General features: G+C 40.3%; 2 protein-coding genes across 7 annotated transcripts in view; both read left to right on the top strand.

Annotated features, from left to right (window-relative positions):
• WNK3 (WNK lysine deficient protein kinase 3) overlaps window positions 1-18,214 on the top strand; it is a 169,938-nt gene that overhangs the window by 58,028 nt on the left and 93,696 nt on the right. For all 5 annotated transcript variants that reach the window (XM_077989069.1, XM_001089789.4, XM_077989071.1 and 2 more), the window contains 4 exons: window positions 1,451-1,670; window positions 4,978-5,272; window positions 6,508-6,701; window positions 6,796-6,945. In XM_077989069.1, the coding sequence (XP_077845195.1) occupies window positions 1,451-1,670; window positions 4,978-5,272; window positions 6,508-6,701; window positions 6,796-6,945 (859 nt within the window). The remainder of the gene's footprint in view (window positions 1-1,450; window positions 1,671-4,977; window positions 5,273-6,507; window positions 6,702-6,795; window positions 6,946-18,214) is intronic.
• On the top strand, window positions 8,663-16,832 carry LOC144338677 (uncharacterized). 2 transcript variants are annotated; one of them, XM_077989095.1, is made up of 2 exons: window positions 8,663-8,802; window positions 9,536-12,575. In XM_077989095.1, the coding sequence occupies exon 2, from the start codon at window positions 10,032-10,034 to the stop codon at window positions 10,950-10,952; it is 921 nt and encodes a 306-aa protein (XP_077845221.1). In that variant the 5' UTR covers window positions 8,663-8,802; window positions 9,536-10,031; the 3' UTR covers window positions 10,953-12,575. The 2 variants fall into 2 exon arrangements, 1 of the variants encoding a protein (XP_077845221.1); XR_013412972.1 differs by adding an exon at window positions 16,745-16,832 and having other exon boundaries at window positions 8,669-11,692.

Here is an 18,214-nt window from a genome sequence, read left to right as displayed (position 1 = left end):
GGTTGCAGTGAGTCAAGATCACATGACTGCACTCCGTCTCAAAAACACACACACACACACACACACACACATCTCGCGTTAGTCTTAAAAGTAATTCATTTGAGCAGCTTTATCTTTTTTTTTAAAAAAATCAACTTTGTATGGAATGATGGCTTGTTCTATTTATGACACTGTCTTAGTTAAGTATTTGTCACTTGGTCACTAAAAATGTAGGGGGTTGAAAATCCTCAACTTACAAGATATCATGCTGTGTATATACTTTTTCTCTTTAAGTAGTATAGGAAGAGGTCTCTATAGACATTATGCAGTATATCAGTTTCAGCTCTCCCTTACCTGTAATACAGAGAGTTTAAATATTATGTATCTTTTTTAAAAGTTAGTAAAAGAAAACTAAATTAACTTATCCAGCTTGTAAACAAATCTTTTGAAGCTATGTCCTTTGTTTCTCTTCAGAGATGGTTAATCCCTAATACTAGGCTAGGGTTGTATCCATTATATGTATACTCTGGTCTAAAACCAGAGTTAAGTACGAAAACCACTGGACTTTGCGGAACCACATTAGCTTCACCCATGGCATTCTGTAAAGTACACTGACTAGATTATTGATGGAGACAGTGACTTCTATTTATAACATTCGTAAAAAGAGTTTGAATTTTTAATGTACTTTAGAGTTTATAAATCTGCAAGAGTTTTTGGTTCCCTTTGCTGAGAATCTACTGTTTGAGTCTGAGTAACTTAAGCCAGTGGCTTAGGGAAATTTGCCTAACATGTACTAAGCTACTTCTCCAATTCTCACTAGGCATAATTTTGTGTATGTTAAACTTTGTTATTTAGATGTATTACTGGTTAATAATTCGGTTTTTTTTTTTTTTTTTTTTTTTTGAGACGGAGTCTCGCTCTGTCGCCCAGGCTGGAGTGCAGTGGCACAATCTCGGCTCACTGCAAGCTCCGCTCCGCCTCCTGGGTTCACGCCATTCTCCTGCCTCAGCTTCCCAAGTAGCTGGGACTACAGGCGCATGCCACCATGCCCGGCTAATTTTTTGTAATTTTAGTAGAGACGGGGTTTCACCATGTTAGCCAGGATGGTCTCGAACTCCTGACCTCATGATCCACCCGCCTCGGCCTCCCAAAGTGCTGGGATTACAGACGTGAGCCACCGTGCCCGGCCAATAATTCGTTTTTAATTGAAGTCACTCCGTATGCATGTTAGTTGGGATTTCTTTGCATCCCTGGTAATAAGTTGGATATAAGATTTTTTGTTGTTTTTGCTTCCACAGGATCTGTTAAAGAAAGAGATGTGGTTTTTATAACAAGGCAGATTAATGATTAAATTGATAGAAAATTTCAAATAAGTTTTTTGCTTTTATACAATTAATTTTTAGTAATTAAAGGGTCTACATCTTGCTATGATTGGAAGAACTGATAATGAGATATGTGTTTCGTTTATTAGGTTGTCTATCAGGGACCTATTAAACCATGCATTTTTTGCTGAGGATACAGGACTGAGGGTGGAGTTAGCAGAAGAAGATGATTGCTCAAATTCATCCCTGGCTTTAAGACTCTGGGTTGAAGACCCTAAAAAATTGAAAGGCAAACACAAAGACAATGAAGCTATTGAATTTAGTTTCAATTTAGAAACAGATACACCTGAGGAAGTAGCATATGAAATGGTAAGTTAATCATACCACTATTCCCCTCACCTCTTATTTTATCAGGGTTCATTCCTTTCTCCTTTTCATTGCTTTCTTTCCTCTCATTTTCTCCTTTTTTTTTTTTTTTTTTTGTGAGATGGAGTCTCACTCTGTCACCCAGGCTGGAGTGCAGTGGCGCGATCTCGGCTCACTGCAAGCTCTGCCTCCTGAGTTCACGCCATTCTCCTGCATCAGCCTCCCAAGTAGCTGGAACTACAGGCGCCCGCCACCACGCCCGGCTAATTTTTTGTATTTTTAGTAGAGATGGGGTTTCACCGTGTTAGCCAGGCTGGTCTTGAACTCCTGACCTTGTGATCCACCTGCCTCGGCCTCCCAAAGTGCTGGGATTACAGGCGTGAGCCACTGAGCCCGGCCTTCTCCTTTTTTCTTTAAATTGTTATGTGGTTGTGAACTATATCACAATGACACAGTATATTAAATTTGTATGTAGAGTGTAAAGAATAATAAAGCTCTACATTTATTAAGAAATAGAACATTACCATTACCTTAAAAGCCATCTGAGTGCCTCTCTCATTTGCATTTTCCTCCCTCATCACCATGAGTAATATCTACCTAGACTTTTTTTTGTTTTGTTTTGAAATGGAGTCTCGCTCTGTCGCCCAGGTTGGAGTGCGGTGGCACAATCTCGGCTCACCGCGACCTCCACCTCCCAGGTTCAAGCAGTTCTCCTGTCTCAGCCTCCCGAGTTACTGGGATTACAGGTGCCTGCCACTACTCCCAGCGGAGATGTGGTTTTACCATGTTAGCCATGTTAGCCAGGCTAGTCTCCAACTCCTGACCTTAAGTGATCCTCTCCCCTCGGCTTCCCAAAGTGTTGGAATTACAGGTGTGAGCCACTGTGCCCGGCCCTCTACCCAGAGTTTTGTGTTACTCATTTCTTTGTTTTTCATCATAGTTTACCTATGTAATGTATTGTTTTGTTTTGAAGACTGAATGGCAAGCATGCACCTAGCTGGTGGGAAGGGGCAGTATTGGTACAATTAGGTGAAGAGTCCCAGAAGAGGATAAGCTGAAGAGAATTTCTCAGTCATAGCAAGTGTGGCTTCAGTTTCCCTAAGAGTTTACAAGAGCTACTTCTGGGGAAGTGAGAGGGTAAGGTTCTAAATGAGGCCAGGAAAATACACCTATGCCTCAGCATAGTCAGGTCACCGGCAGGGCTATTGTGCAGACCAGAAATTAGTTGTCTGGTTACCATATAGTTTGATGGGAAGTGGGCCACTCTGACTCTTTGCTTCCAATCTCTCTGTGACTAGCCCCCACCCTCAATAGATCACAGCAGGCAACTTCTGTGGGGTGAAATGCATGTCCACACCTGCTCCAGGCAGCTGCAGTGCTGGTAGGAGGGTGTGCAGGAGCCACAGCAGTATGTACTCAAAACCAGCCGAGGCTCACCTGGGCATTCTGACCTCAGGTTAAAAAGAAGGGTGGGGCAATGACAGTGGGAACTTGGAAATGATAACCTTTAACATGTCTTTCTGATCATACTGTTCTAAACTGGAATGATTATTTTGGACATCTGGTACACAACTATCACCCTGGCATTTCCCATTACCACCTTCCTAGACTTCTCTGCTTCACTCCTGTATTTAATTTTGAATTTCCTAAATTCCATGTCTTCAGGGGACATGGGAGTGGTTGGGTCCACTTTCAGCTCCTGGAAGCCACTCTTCAGTCCTTTCACATGTCTCCACCCCATCTTCAAAGCCAGCAATGGCATATTGAATCCTTCTAGTGTCAGCAGCTGGTAAAAGATTCACTGAGATAATCTCCCTAGATTAAGGCCAATTGTGCTATGTATTATAGCAAACACAGTGATGGGAGTGATATATGCACAGGTTTGGGGATTAAGAGGGAGCATCTTAAAGCAGATTGCAGGACTGAGAATGATATGTCATGGTACCTCCTCAAATGATCTTCTCTACTGTTCAGCCTTGTTCCTCTGAGATGAGAAGGCAGAACCTTTTCTTCTTTTCTCCTCTAATGCCTAGTAAGACGTAGTACTTTGCTGTTAGCATACTTGCCTCTGCCTAGAATGTTGGTCTCCACTCTAAACTTCTGCACATCCGTCAATAGTGTGCATGTTCCTTTTTTGGCTTTAATTCAGGTCAGAATTTACCTTCCAGGCTGGATGCGGTGGCTCATGCCTGTCATCCCAGCATTTTGGGGAGGCCGAGGTGAGAGGATTGCTTGAACCCAGGAGTTCGAGACCAAAGCCCGAGCAATATAGGGAGACCCCGTCTCTACAAAAAATTAAAAATTAGCCAGGTGTGGTGGTGCATGCCTGTGATCCCAGCTACTCGGGAGGCTGAGGTGAGAGGATCACTTGAGCCTGGGAGGTTGAGGCTGCATTGACCTATCATGGTACCACTGCATTCTAGCCTGGGCAACAGAGTGAGACCCTGTCTCTCAGAAACAAATCAAATAAAATAGAATTCTTCTGTGAAAACACTTACTCTATTACCTCCAGAGATGCAATGTGCTCCTACTTAAAGACTTTTACAGCAGCTCATTTCAAGTTAAGTTATGTCCATTTCACACCACCCGATAGTGTGCTCATACAGGACAAAGGACCAACTTAGTCACCTGTATCTGGTGCCTAGTACTGCGCATATTGTAGACACTTAATGTTGCTGAATGAGAAAACCTTTTTAATCCTTCAAAAAACGTAATGGCAGTTCTAAATTACCTGTGATAAGACTGCATATTCTGAAACATCAAGTTTTGTTTGTTTTTGTTTAAAGCCTGAATTTATTTTAACAATGCTTTGTAATACTATTGATATTTCTCATGCCAATTAGAGGCTCTGGCATTTATGTATGTCTTTGTTTAAGAGAGAATATAGAAACAGATTAACTGTTAATTTGGAATTTGGGGGCATAAAATAACTGCTAGTGAAAAAAAAAGAAAAAGTTAAAATTGGCCAGGCGTGGTGGCTCATGCTTGTAATCCTAGCACTTTGGGAGGCTGAGGCGGTGGATCACGAGGTCAGGAATTCAAGACCAGCCTGGGCAACACAGTGAAACCCCGTCTCTACTAAAAATACAAAAAAATTAGCTGGGCGTGGTGGCGGGCACCTGTAATCCCAGCTACTTGGGAGGCCGAGGCAGGAGAATCACTTGAACCTGATTCAAGTTGTGGTGAGCCGAGATCGTGCCACTGCACTCCAGCCTGGGCAATAAAGCTAGACTCTGTCTCAAAAAAAAAAAAAAAGTTAAAATCTTAAATGTTAAAGAAGTAGTTTTTGCTTACTGTGTTTTGTTTGTAGGTCAAGTCTGGGTTCTTCCATGAAAGTGATTCCAAAGCTGTTGCTAAATCCATTAGAGACCGGGTGACACCGATAAAGAAGACAAGAGAGAAGAAGCCTGCTGGCTGTTTGGAAGAACGCAGGGATTCTCAGTGCAAGTCTATGGGGAATGTATTCCCTCAGCCCCAGAATACAACTTTGCCCCCTGCTCCCACTCAGCAAACTGGGGCTGAATGTGAAGAAACTGAAGTTGATCAACATGTTAGACAACAACTTCTACAAAGAAAACCACAGCAGCACTGCTCCTCTGTTGCAGGTAACACAGTTACAGCTCGTAAAAGCAAACACATGTGCAATTATATTCCCTAATCTTTATTTATTTTGAAGGGCAGTGGTCAATGGCGCATTCTGTTTCTTTTCTTTTTTGTGTATTTGCTTGTCTTTAAATAGCACTTCTGTGTTTTTCAGAGCATTCTGTTATCTATCATTTTATCAAGCCTTCAGAAAACCCCCAAAATAGACAAGCCAGCTAGTTTCCTTATTTTAAAATTAAGAAACTGTTCTGTTAAGTGATTCTTCTAAGGTGCTAGTTGCAGAAGGATTATAATCTATCATGTGGTTTAGTTTGGGGTATAAATAACCTTATTGTCATTTTTGAGGGTCTAACATAAATCTTTTTTTTTTTTTTTTTGAGACAGGGCCTTGCTCTGTCACCCAGGCTGGAGTGCAGTGGTGCGATCATGACTCACTGCAGCCTCAACCTCCCCAGGCTCAAGTGATCCTCCCACCTCAGCCACCTGAGTAGTTGGGACTACAAGTGCATGCCACTACACCTGGCTAATTTTTGTATTTTCTTTTGGTAGAGATGGGGTTTCACCATATTGGCCAGGCTGGTCTCAAACTCCTGGGCTCAAGCCATCTGCCCGCCTCAGCCTCCCAAAGTGTTGGGTTTGTAGGCATGAGCCACCACGCCCAGCCACATAAATCTTTTAATAAAGAAAATTTAGAACTAAAGATAAAATTTATTCCTCAAGAAGGAATTTTCTAGTCTTTAAGATCCTTTGTATTTTAGAAGGGACCCTCAAGTATAACATTAACACAATTCCTCTAATTTTCTGCTGTAATGCATTTTCTTTTCCAGAAGGACACAGTATTTGCATAGTAATAACCTATTGTTCTACAAAGACAGTATTCTAGGTTATAGGAGAAAGAGAATATGACATATTTTACTGAAATCCTTATGTCAAGAGTAGATTAGTTAGGGATATATGTGACATGGCCAGCAAATGGAGTTGATTTTTGTCTGATTCTCTGTTTTTAGGTTTGCTTTACTAAGAAAATTTTAGTTATACTACAATGTCAACATTTCATTGCTTGATAAGAGTTTACATGCCGGTTTTTGATTAATGCTGTAGTGTAAATATTTTATTTGAAGCTATGTCAGGTTCTCAGAGTAAAAAAGCTGTTAAAGAAACACCATTACCTATACCATTTGGACATTTTGTGCTTCAAGTTTTCCCTTCTACTTGTTACTTATTTTCTTTGTTATAGGTGACAATTTGTCTGAGGCAGGAGCTGCATCAGTTATACATTCAGATACTTCAAGTCAGCCCAGTGTAGCCTATTCCTCAAATCAAACGATGGGCTCTCAAATGGTTTCTAACATCCCGCAGGCTGAAATAAATGTCCCAGGACAAATTTATTCATCTCAGCAACTAGTAGGACATTACCAGCAAGTTTCAGGGGTGAGGTGAACTGTTATATTTAAATATATAATCAGTGTACTTACTGTAAATGGGAAAGTTTATCTTTAATCTTTTTTTCCCCTTATTTTAACAGTTACAGAAGCAGCCAAAGCTGACTCAGCCGCAGATTTTGCCTTTGGTACAAGGTCAGTCCACTGTTTTACCTGTACATGTGCTTGGACCAACAGTTGTTTCACAACCCCAGGTTTCCCCATTAACTGTTCAGAAGGTCCCACAGATAAAGGTAAGACACATTTTAGAGGTTCTGTATTCATTTAAATAAATTTAATACTGCCTAGATTTTCTGACAGGCAAAGGTTCTCTTTTATAAATTCATTATAGTTTAGAGAAAGGTCACCAAAAGCTAAAAGTTGTTTATGCTTTCCTTCACCCAAGACATTCCTCTTTTTTTGTGTGTGTGTGTGTGACGGAGTTTCACTCTTGCTGCCCAGGCTGGAGTGCAATGGTGCAATCTCGGCTCACTGCAACCTCCACCTCCGAGGTTCAAGCGATTCTCCTGCCTCAGCCTCCCAAGTAGCTGGGATTACAGGCATTAGCCACCATGCCCAGCTAATTTTTTGTATTTTTAGTAGAAACGGGGTTTCTCCATGTTGGTCAGGCTGGTCTCAAACTCCCGACCTCAGGTGATCCGCCTGCCTTGGCCTCCTGAAGTGCTAGGATTACAGGCATGAGCCACAGCACCTGGCCCAAGACATTCCTCTTAATGTGCCTAACATTGTGTAACTAGAATCTTGAGATACTGCTTGTATAATTGGAGAAGAAACAGAGAAGTCAGTATATGTGAACAAAAGATTTATTTAGGACTGATCTCTTCCTCTTATTAATGATTATTTGTTCTTTGTATTAAACTTTTCCAACCTGATTTGAACATAGAGGGATGTATGTTGCAGTTAATTAGAAATAGTATTTCATAGATTTTCATAATTTTTAGCATGTTCATCTAAACTCTTGTTTTGGTTTATGTTTATTTCTGTAGGAGAAATAAGAAGTGTTTTTGTCTTTCAGACTCTTAAAGTCAGCATTATTCATTTCTGACAATGAGTTAACAGTCTTTGTGTGAGTTTATATATTAAGACTGTATCCTGGTTCCCTAGGTTATGGATTCTGGATGCATGGTTGCATTTTTCTTTGCCATTACCCCATTTTCTCCCCTCACCTCCTACCATACCTTGCATTTGTCTTCCCTCTCTAGGAGTGAGATGATCTGATAGCTACTAGCTAACAGAGAGTGCCTGGTTTAGCTAGCTGCTGGTGCATCTTTTAAGAAATTAGTATATTATCAGTTCATCATCAGACTTTTAATGATTACCACCTTCTGGGGATATGAAATAAAATAAACATGATCCTTGCCCTCAAAGAGCCCAGTCTTATAGGGGAAAGCATGCATGTACTTGACAAATGCCAGATGCATTTAAAATCTGCTAGGGGTAGATTTGATTTGATATAGTTGAAGGTGCCAGATATTTGACTAGTATTTATAAGTGATATGGTGCCTATTTGTAATTGAGCTCGTGTGGGAGTTTGATTTGCCTCTTTCTAATCCTATAATGCAAAGTGTGTTGAATCGGTGTTTAAATTTAACTTAGGTTCAATTTACATAAGCATACAGGTATGTGTATTTTAAAATGTGTTCCAAAAATTTAATTATCAATGTGTTATTTGCTTATTTTAAAATAAAGCCCATAAAGTTATGAAAAAGAAAGTGAAAAATTACTTGTTATTTCTCCAGCTAGAGACAGCTCATTGTTTTTTTGTTTTGTTTTGTTTTGTTTTTTTGAGATGGAGTCTCACTCTGTCGCCCAGGATGGAGTGCAGTGGCGCGATCTCGGCTCACTGCCACCTCCGCCTCCCAGGTTCAAGCGATTCTTCTGCCTCAGCCTCCCGAGTGCTGGGACTACAGGCACGTGCCACTATGCCCGGCTAATTTTTTGTATTTTTAGTAGAGACAGGGTTTCACCGTGTTAGCCAGGATTGTCTTGATCTCCTGACCTCGTGATCCGCCCGCCTCGGCCTCCCAAAGTGCTGGGATTACAGGCGTGAGCCACCGCGCCCGGCCGACAACTTATTGTTTATGTTTGAGGTATAGCCTTTAGATTTATCTTTTTTTCTATGTACACATGTATAACTTTGTTTATATATATACGTGTATATCACATACATAACGATTTTTTGTAGCCTGCCCTTTTCACCTAATATATAGAAGCCACATAAGCAATAACTTTGATTATATGGGTCTTTTTATGAGCATGGTAACCCAAATTCTAGGAATTATTGCAGCCAATCGGTATTTATTTCTGCCAATTCTCTCCTTTCTTCCTGAGAGAGTATCTATATTCATTTTAGGAATGATACTGAAATCCTTTGAGCTTTCTCATGGGACTTCCACTGTCAGGTGTGTGACGATGTCAGATTCGGATACTCAGAATCTCTGCCAGGGTTTGAATGAGTTACACAGTAAATGCAATAAATAAGAAACCATGAGTGTTATACTGCTGTGACTGGTCTCAACCCCTTAGTGTATTCAGTTAACTAGCATTTACTCATGGTATTAAGATTTTTATAGGACTAATGCTATACCTAGCACCTTTTTGATAATTTGCTGAAATTTTTGAAACATAGCATTATTTTCTCTATCAGTATGTCTGGGAAAGTCCCATTAAAATGGGCATAGTATATGCATTTATAATTTGAATTCTCCTTGTACCTGTAGCTGGCCTTTGGAGCAGATAGAAAAACTTTAGCCCAACCTATGACTTTAGACTTGTCAGTTACTGGAGTTCCACAACCAATCCTTTCTTTCTTTTTTTTTTTAGACAGAGTCTCACTCTGTCACCCAGGCTGGAGTGAAGTGGTGTGATCTCAGCTCACTGCAACCTCTGCCTCCTGGGTTCAAGCAATTCTCCCACCGCAGCCTCCCGAGTAGCTGGGACTACAGGAGCATACCAGCATGCCCAGCCAATTTTTGTATTTTTAGTAGAGATGGGGTTTTGTCATGTTGGCCAGGCTGGTCTTGAACTCCTGGCCTCAAGTCATCTGCCCGTCTGGGCCTCCCAAAATGTTGGGATTACAGGTGTGAGCCACCATTCCCGGCCACAACCAATTCTTTCTGCAGTTTCTCCTCAGATATTGTCTGCTTCACAGATGACTTCCCAGCATCCAACAGTTGGTCTTCAACTTGAGTGTGATCCTAGAAGTGGGAATTAGGCATTAACCAAAGCACCAGCTGCCAAACTTCTAGTTTCTTACCGGTTAATCACCCTCAAGATTTGTTGAATCATTCTTCTCTCCAACATGTGAGCAGTGCACAGAATGCTGCTGGTACAGCTCAGCTCCCTTCTAATTCCATTGGGGGGCATTCTTCCCAAAAGATACATTCAGTATCACAGCCATACCCATCGGAAGTCTCTAACTTCAGATTCTTCAATGCCACAAAGCCAGACTGTGCGTTTGAAGGAGCATTGTTTCCAAGCCTCTATTCAGCAACAGTCATTAATTTTACAACCTAAGATTTTGGCATCTCTACAGAAAAATTTTCAGCAGGATTATATTCTGCAAGAGTCTGAAGCTCTTGCAAGTCAGCAACAGCCAAAGAGTGGTATTGAAAATGTGATTCAGTCCCTGGAACAGCCTTCTTATTCTGTTCAACACACTTATCCAGGGCCACCTGCAGAATTATCATCCTTCCCATTGAAGACTCCTGAGCAGCTGCCCTTTGTGATATGTCCCCAGGAACAAACTTCTTACTCATCACAGCCAACTTACTCAATTCAGGCTCCACTACATAAACAGCCTGTTTATTCACTGCCAGTCCTGGAGCATCCTCTTTACACTGTACAACCACCGAGATCACAGCCAGCCTATTCTATGCAGACTTCTTATCCAGTCCCAGCTGCAGTACAGCCCTCATATTTGGCAAAGACTCACGTGCAGCCTGCTTATCTAGTGCAACCTCCGCTTCAGTCACCTTTTCCAGACCAGGCAGCATATGTAATCCAGGCAGCTTACCTTGTGCAACCTATGGAACAGCCTGCTTATCAGGCACTGTCTCTTGAGCATGTATCTTATTTAGGACAAACTGCTTACACTATCCAGACAGCTGAACATGCAGTCTTCATAACCCAGCAGGCATATACAATAAGCCCTCCTGATAGCAAGCAAGTACACATGACAGACAAACTCTGCAGATCAGAAGTTATTCTCTGTACCACCATTTGTAGCACAGACTTTTGAGCAACAAGCCTGTTTAACACAACCCCAAGGTAGTTCTTCTTCAACATTGGAACAAAGGATGTATTTAATATCAACCTTAGATACACGGACACGTTCTACTGAGCCTTTATTTAATATCCAGCTTTCAGCGACTCCATCCCAAGCAGATGTCAGTTTTGGACACCAGGAGCTAAAAGCTCAGGCCCAGTCAACTAGCATTATATCTCAGAGGGCAGTGGAAGGACAGCTTCAAAACCCTGAGCAGGTGTCCTTCATTCAGCAGGCCTCTTCACAGGCACAGATATAGCCCCCACATTTCTCAGCAGTTTTCCCAATCACATCTAGCACCAAGCCAGGTTTCTCACTTAGCTTTCATTCAGCAGCAGCAGATGACTCATTCATCTCATAGACAAGCACAGGAAACCCATCAGTTGTCTACTCAGGAAGGCCCCATAAATCAACAGCAATCTTTGTTTAGTCAACATGCTGCTGTCCAGCAGCAGGTACCTCATTCACAGGCACCTAAGCAAGTTCAGCCGTTAACCAGGTATTCCAAACACCATTACACACACGGTCCAGATTATACATCCGTTGCAAGAACAGTTGCAACTGGCAGCCCTGGAACAACAATATATAATACGGCCTTTAGAGCAGCCTCAAGTACTTCAGGCACTAGACAACAGTCAGACTTTTCCCCTACAGAAAAGCCTAGCACAATACCAGCCAGCATACATCCAGCAGCAGTCTGCTGACCAGCCACAGTGGTAGCCATCTTACAGCTTAGCACCTGTTTCTGGGTCATCAGAGCCACAATTACAACAGCAGACCCTCTGTCAAAGCTCTGGGATAGCCCTTCCAAATCAGCAATCTTCAGTTCATCTCCTGACACTTAGCATTCTGGTAGACGCTTCCACTGCTTTTCAGAGCATTTCTATGTTACACACACAGCAGCATTTACAAGGCTAAGAAATTCCAAAGGTAAATCCTTGTGGGGGAAAATGAGGATGATTGTGATTTTTCTGTGATATTTAAGGGTCAGGATGATAGTCAACTATAATAGATATAGCACTTCAGTGGAAATCACAGTCCGTGTTCCTGACTCTTTTCCTTACTTACTGGGTGACCTTGATTCAGGTCTTTTCTAAATGTTCTCATCTGTAAAGTGTAGGGATTAGACCAGATGACTACAATTAAAAAAAAAAATTTGAGGACCTACTTAGGATATAACAGTGAATAAAATACAAAAACCCCTTCTGTCATTGAGGTTTGTTGTCTAATGGGGAAAGATTGTCAATAACCATTATAAAAAGGAAATTATATAGTACAAGGTGCTTTGGGGAAAATGTAGAGCAGGAAAAGGAGGAAAGTGGGTGGCAGTTTTAAGGAAGATGGCCATCAGAGTAGGTCTCATTGAGAAGGTAACATTTGAGCAGACACGTGAAGGAAGTGAGGGAGTCAGTAATGTATATTTCAGACAGAGGGAATAACAGGTGCAAAGGCCCTAAGGGAGAAGTTTATCTGGCATGTTTGGAAAACAGCAAGGAGGCAAGTGTAGCTTTCCAAGATCCTTTAGTCCTAAAACGTTTGGAACCTATGGTTCTCTTATTGTTCTACATTTATAATAAAGCATTTGCCTTTGTGAGATAATACTGTTGAGTGATTCTTATTGCCAAATACTATTCCAAAGACATTACATGTACATCCTCACACCAACCCTAGGAATCCCATTATTTATAAAATCTCCTCTTCATCAATAAATTATAAATTTATAATGGATTTCAGTATGTGTGTGCTGACTCCTAACAGGACTGAGCGAGAATAAATAAAGATCTTTGCAGCTGAAGTTTCTTCAGACAGGGGCATGCTATTCTGGGATTTATGATTTTAGATTAAGGGGTTTAACAAACCATTTTTTCTTCTTCCTTTTTTTTTTTTGTTTTTGTTTTTGTTTTTGTTTTTCTGCACTACACAGATGTAATTAACAAAGTATTTTGGACTTTAATGTTCATTCTGTGGGCAGATTGCATGTGTTGTATACTTTCCTTACCTAATTAAAAAGTTTTCCCCGACATCTTACTAAGAAAAATTTGAAATATACAGAATATTGGAAAAAATTGTAGCAGTGAAAAATTACTTGTTATTTCTCCAGCTAGAGACAACTTAATTGTTTTTTGTTTTGTTTTGTTTTATTTTTTTGAGATGGAGTCTCACTCTTTCGCCCAGGATGGAGTGCAGTGGCGCACCTAACACCTAAATTATACAGTTAACTTTTGCTCTATTTGCTCTATCACATACCTATTTATCCCTTTATCCCTTTATTAATCCATTTTATTTTTCTGGTGCATTTCAAAGTTTAAAGGAAGTTGCTAACATCAGTATACATCATCCATAAATACGTATCATTGACTAGAACTCAGTATTTATATTTTTTAGTTTAAATGTATATACAGTAAAATGCATAAATCATAATTCATGAGTTTCGACAAATGCTTACACCTGTGTAACCCCAACCGTTATCAAGACATAGAAGAGGTGTTGACAGCCTTTTTCTGTAAATGTCTAGATAGTAAATATTGTAGGCTTTGCAGACTATATAATCTCTGTTGCAGCTACTCAGTTCTGCTGTTCTATGCATGAAAACAACCATAAATATGTAAACAAATAGGCGCGACTGTGTTCCAATAAACCTTTGCTCACAAAAACAGGTGATGTGCCAGATTTGGCCTGAAGCCTTGCCCACCTGATAGAGAATACTGCCATTACTCCAGAGAAAGTTCCCTCATGCCCCTTCCCAGTCAGTCTTCTCCACATCCATTAGAGTCAACCGCTGTTGATTATTTCTTGTTGTTTTTTGAGATAAGGTCTTGCTCTTTTGCAAAGGCTGGAGTGTAGTGGTGCAAACACAGCTCACTGCAGCCCTGACCTCCTGGTTCAAGCCATCCTTGCACCTCAGCCTCCCGAGTAGCTGGGACCACAGGTGTGCACCACTCCGCCTGGCTAAGTTTTTAATTTTTTTGTAGAGATGGGGTCTTGCCATGTTGTCCAGGCTGGTCTTGAACTCCTAGGCTCATAGAGTCTTCCCACGTTGGCTTCCCAAAGTGCTGGAATTACAGATGTAAGTCACCATGCCTAGCTAATTTTTTCACCATAGATTAGCTTAGCCCATTCTAGACCTTCATATAATTGGAACAATATAATATATATTCTTGTGTAAGGCTTCTGTCATTCAACATGTTTTTGAGATTGATCCATGTTGTGTATGTAACAGTAGCTCTTTTTTTTTTTTTTTTTTTTGAGATGGAGTTTCGCTCTTGTTGCCCAGGCTGGAGTGCAATGGCGCGATCTCGGCTCATCGCAACCTCTGCCTCCCGGGTTCAAGTGATTCTCCTGCCTCAGCCTCCCGAGTAGCTGTGGTTACAGTCTTGCACCACCACGCCCAGCTAATTTTGTATTTTTAGTAGAGACGGGGTTTCTCCACGTTGGTCAGGCTGGTCTGGAACTCCTGACCTCAGGTGATCCGCCCAGCCAGCTCTTTCTTTTTTTTAACTGCAGGATAATATTCCATTTTATGAATATACCAAATTTGTTTATCTGTTTTACTATTCACCAACAGCTAAATGATTTCTAGTTTTGGGTTACTGTGAATAAAGCTGCAACGAACATCCCTATATAAGTTTTTTTTTTTTGTAAACATGTTTTCATTTCTCTTGAATTATACCTAGAAGTAGAATTGCTGGGTCATAGAATAAGTGTTTGACTTTTTAAGAAATTGGAAGTTTTCCAAATTGGCTGCACTAACACCAGCAATGTATGAGAGCTCCACACCCTCACCAGCATTTTTAATTTTAGTTATTCTAGCTTCTGTATAGTGGCATCTCATCGTGGTTTTAATCGGTATTTCCCTGATGACTATGATGTTGAGTACCTTTTCATGTATTTGTTGGCCTTTGTATATCTTTCTTTGTGAAGTGCCTGTTCAAGTCATTTGCCCATTTTATTTGCCCTTTTTATTATGGACTTACAGAAATTCTTTATATATTCTGGATTATACAAGTCCCTTCTCAGATACATGTTTTATAAATATATTCTCCAGTCTGTATATTGCCATTCATTTTTGTAATGGTCTCATTTAATGAGACAAAGTATTTAATTTTGATGAAGTCTGATTCATCAAAGTTTTTCTATTGTAGTTACCACTTTCTGTGGCCCATGAAACCTTTGCCTACACCCAAGTTACAAGGAAACTTTCATATGGTTTATAGTTTTATGTTTAAGTCCATGGTTCATCTTGAATTAATTTTTATGAATGCTGTGAAGTAAGGGGTCAAGGTTCTTTTTTCTTTCCTCTAGGAATATCCTAACAGCTTCATCTGTTGAAAAGACTTCCCTTTCTCCACATCTCTACCAACACTTGTTATCTGTCTTTTTTATTGTAGACATCCTGGTGGGTGTGATGTGGTATCTCATTGTGGTTTTGATTTGCATTTTTCTGAAGACTAATATTGTTGAGCATCTTTTTATATGCATATAGGTCCTTCATGTATCTTCTTTTATTGTCTTTGGAGAAATAGCTATTGAAATCCTTTGCTCAGTTTTTGTTTTATTATTTTATTTTTTGTAGAGTTGAGGTCTCGCCATATTGCCCTGGCTGGTTTTGAACTCCTGGTCTCAAGCAGTCCTCCCACCTTGGCCTCCCAAAGTGCCAGGAGTATAGGCATGAGCCACTGCGCCTAACCCTTTTACCCAGTTTTTAATTGGGTATCTTTTTGTCTTTTTATTGTTGAGTTATGAGTTCTTTATATATTCTGGATACTTAGACCATTATCAGATGTATGATTTACAAATATTTTCTTCCATTCTGTGCGTTGTCTTTTCACATTCTTGATGGTGTCCTTTGTGGCATAATTTTTTTTTTAATTTGATAAAGTCCAATTTCTCAATGTTTTCTTTGGTTACTTTGTGCTTTTTGTGTCATATCTAAGAAACTATTGCTTAATCCAAGGTCATAAAGATTTTCTCCTATATTTTCTTCTAAGAGTTTTAAATTTTAGCTCTTAAATTTGGGTCTTTGATCCATTTTGAGTTAATTTTTGTATATAGTTTGAGGTAGGGGTCCAATTTCATTCTTTCCACGTGGACATCCAGTTTTTCTAGTGCCATTTATTCAAAAGACTATTCGCCCATTGAATAGCCTTGGCACCCTTGTTGACAATAAATTCACCATAAAAATATGAGTCTTCCAACTTAGTTTTCCTTTCTCAAGATTATTTTGGTTCCTCTGAGTCCTTTGCATTTCCACATGAATTTTAGGATCAGCTTGTCAAGTTGGGTCCAAAAAGCCAGCTGGGATTTTGATAGGCATTGTGTTAACTTTGTATATTTCTTGGGTAGTATTGTCTCTTAATAATATGAAGTCTTCGAGTCCAAGAACATGGATGTCCTTTCATTAAATTAGGTGTTCTTTAAGTGTTGGCAAAGGTGTGGAGAAAAGGGAACCCTTGTACACTGTTGATGGGAATGTAAATTGGTGTAGCCATTATGGAAAACAGTATGAGGCCAGGTGCAGTGACTCACACCTGTGATCCCAATGCTTTGGGAGGCTGAGGCACGAGGATCACTTTAGCCTAGGAGTTCAAGACCAACCTGGACAACATAGTGAGACCTCCTTGTTTCTACAAAAAAATTTAAAAATTAACTAGGTGTGGTGGCATGTATCCCATAGTCCCAGCTACTCTGGAGGCTGAGGCAGAAGGATCCCTTGAACCCAGGAGGTCAAGGCTGCAGTGAGCCCTGACTGCACCACTGCACTCCAGCCTGGGCAGCAGAGCAAGACCCTGTCTCAAAAACAGTATGAAAGTTCCTCAAAAAATTAAAAAAAAAAAAAAAAAAAAAAAACAAAAACCTACCTTACAATCCAGCCATTCCACTTCTGGGCATATATCCAAACGAAAAGAAATCAGTATCTTGGCATACCTGCACCCTCATGTTCATTGCAGCTTTATTCACAATAGCCAAGATATGGAAACAGCTTAAGTGTTGACAGATGAATGGATAACAAAAATGTGGTGTGTGTGCATATACATGTATATGTATGTGTATATATATGTATATCAAGAAGGAAATTCAGGAAATCAGCCACTGAAAAAGAAGGAAATCCTGCTATTTGTGACAACATGGATGAACCAGGAGGACATTATACTAAGTGAAGCCAGATACATAAAGATACTGTATGATCTTACTTATATGTGGAATCTATAAATATCAAACTCATAGAAGCAGAGAATAGAACAGTAGTTGCCAAGGTCTGAGAAGTAGGAGAAATGGAGAGACTTGGTTAAAGGGTGTAAACTTTTACTTATAAGATGAATAAGTTCTAGGGATGCAACATATTGTTTACTTGAAATTTTTTTTTTTTTTTTTTTGAGTCAGTGTCTCACTCTGTTCTTCAGGCTGGAGTGCAGGGGTGCAGTCTCGGCTCATACAACCTCTGCCTCCTGGGTTCAAGTGATTCTCATGCCTGAGCCTCCCAGGTAGCTGAGACTACAGGCGTATGCCACCATACCCAGCTAATTTTTGTATTTTTAGTAGAGACGGGGTTTCGCCATGTTGTCCAGACTGGTCTCGAACTCCTGGCCTCAAGTGATCCGCCCACTTCAGCCTACCAAAGTGCTGGGATTACAGGCGTGAGCCACTGCGCCCAGCCTTAAAAGAGATCTTAAGTATCCTCACCACACATACATGTACAAAGGGTAACTTTGTGTTGTGGTTGATATGTTAATTTTATTGTGGTGATCATTTCACAGTGTATATGTATAGCAAATCATCACATTGTACATCTTGAATATATACAGTTTTTATTTGTCAATTATACCTCAATAAAGCTGGGGAAAAATAGTTAGTTTTTAATTTCAGCAGTATTTTGTAGTTCTCAGCAAGCAAATCTTTTTTTTTTTTATTTTTCAACTTTTATTTTAGAATCAGGGAGTACGTGTGCAGGATTGTCACAGAGGTATATTGCATGATGCTGAGGTCTGGGGTATGACTGAACTCATTACTCAGATGTGGAGCATGATACCCAATGGTTAGTTTTTCAGCTTTTTTCCCCATCCCTTTCTCTCCCCTCTATTAGTCCCCAGTGTTTACTCTTTTCATCTTTATGTCCACATGTACCCAGTGTTTAGCTCCCACTTATATGTGAGAACATGTGATATTTGGCTTTCTGTGTCTGTGTTAGTTCGCCTAGGATAGCTACATCCTTGTTGCTGCAAAGGACATGATTTCAT

Source organism: Macaca mulatta, chromosome X (genome assembly GCF_049350105.2).
Source record: "Macaca mulatta isolate MMU2019108-1 chromosome X, T2T-MMU8v2.0, whole genome shotgun sequence".
Lineage (NCBI taxonomy): Eukaryota > Metazoa > Chordata > Mammalia > Primates > Cercopithecidae > Macaca > Macaca mulatta.
This window is presented reverse-complemented; position numbering and strand designations above follow the sequence as displayed.

Bases quoted from the DNA above. Each gene is read 5' to 3' on its own strand.
- LOC144338677 (XM_077989095.1), top strand. From the start codon at position 10,032: ATGCTGCTGGTACAGCTCAGCTCCCTTCTAATTCCATTGGGGGGCATT.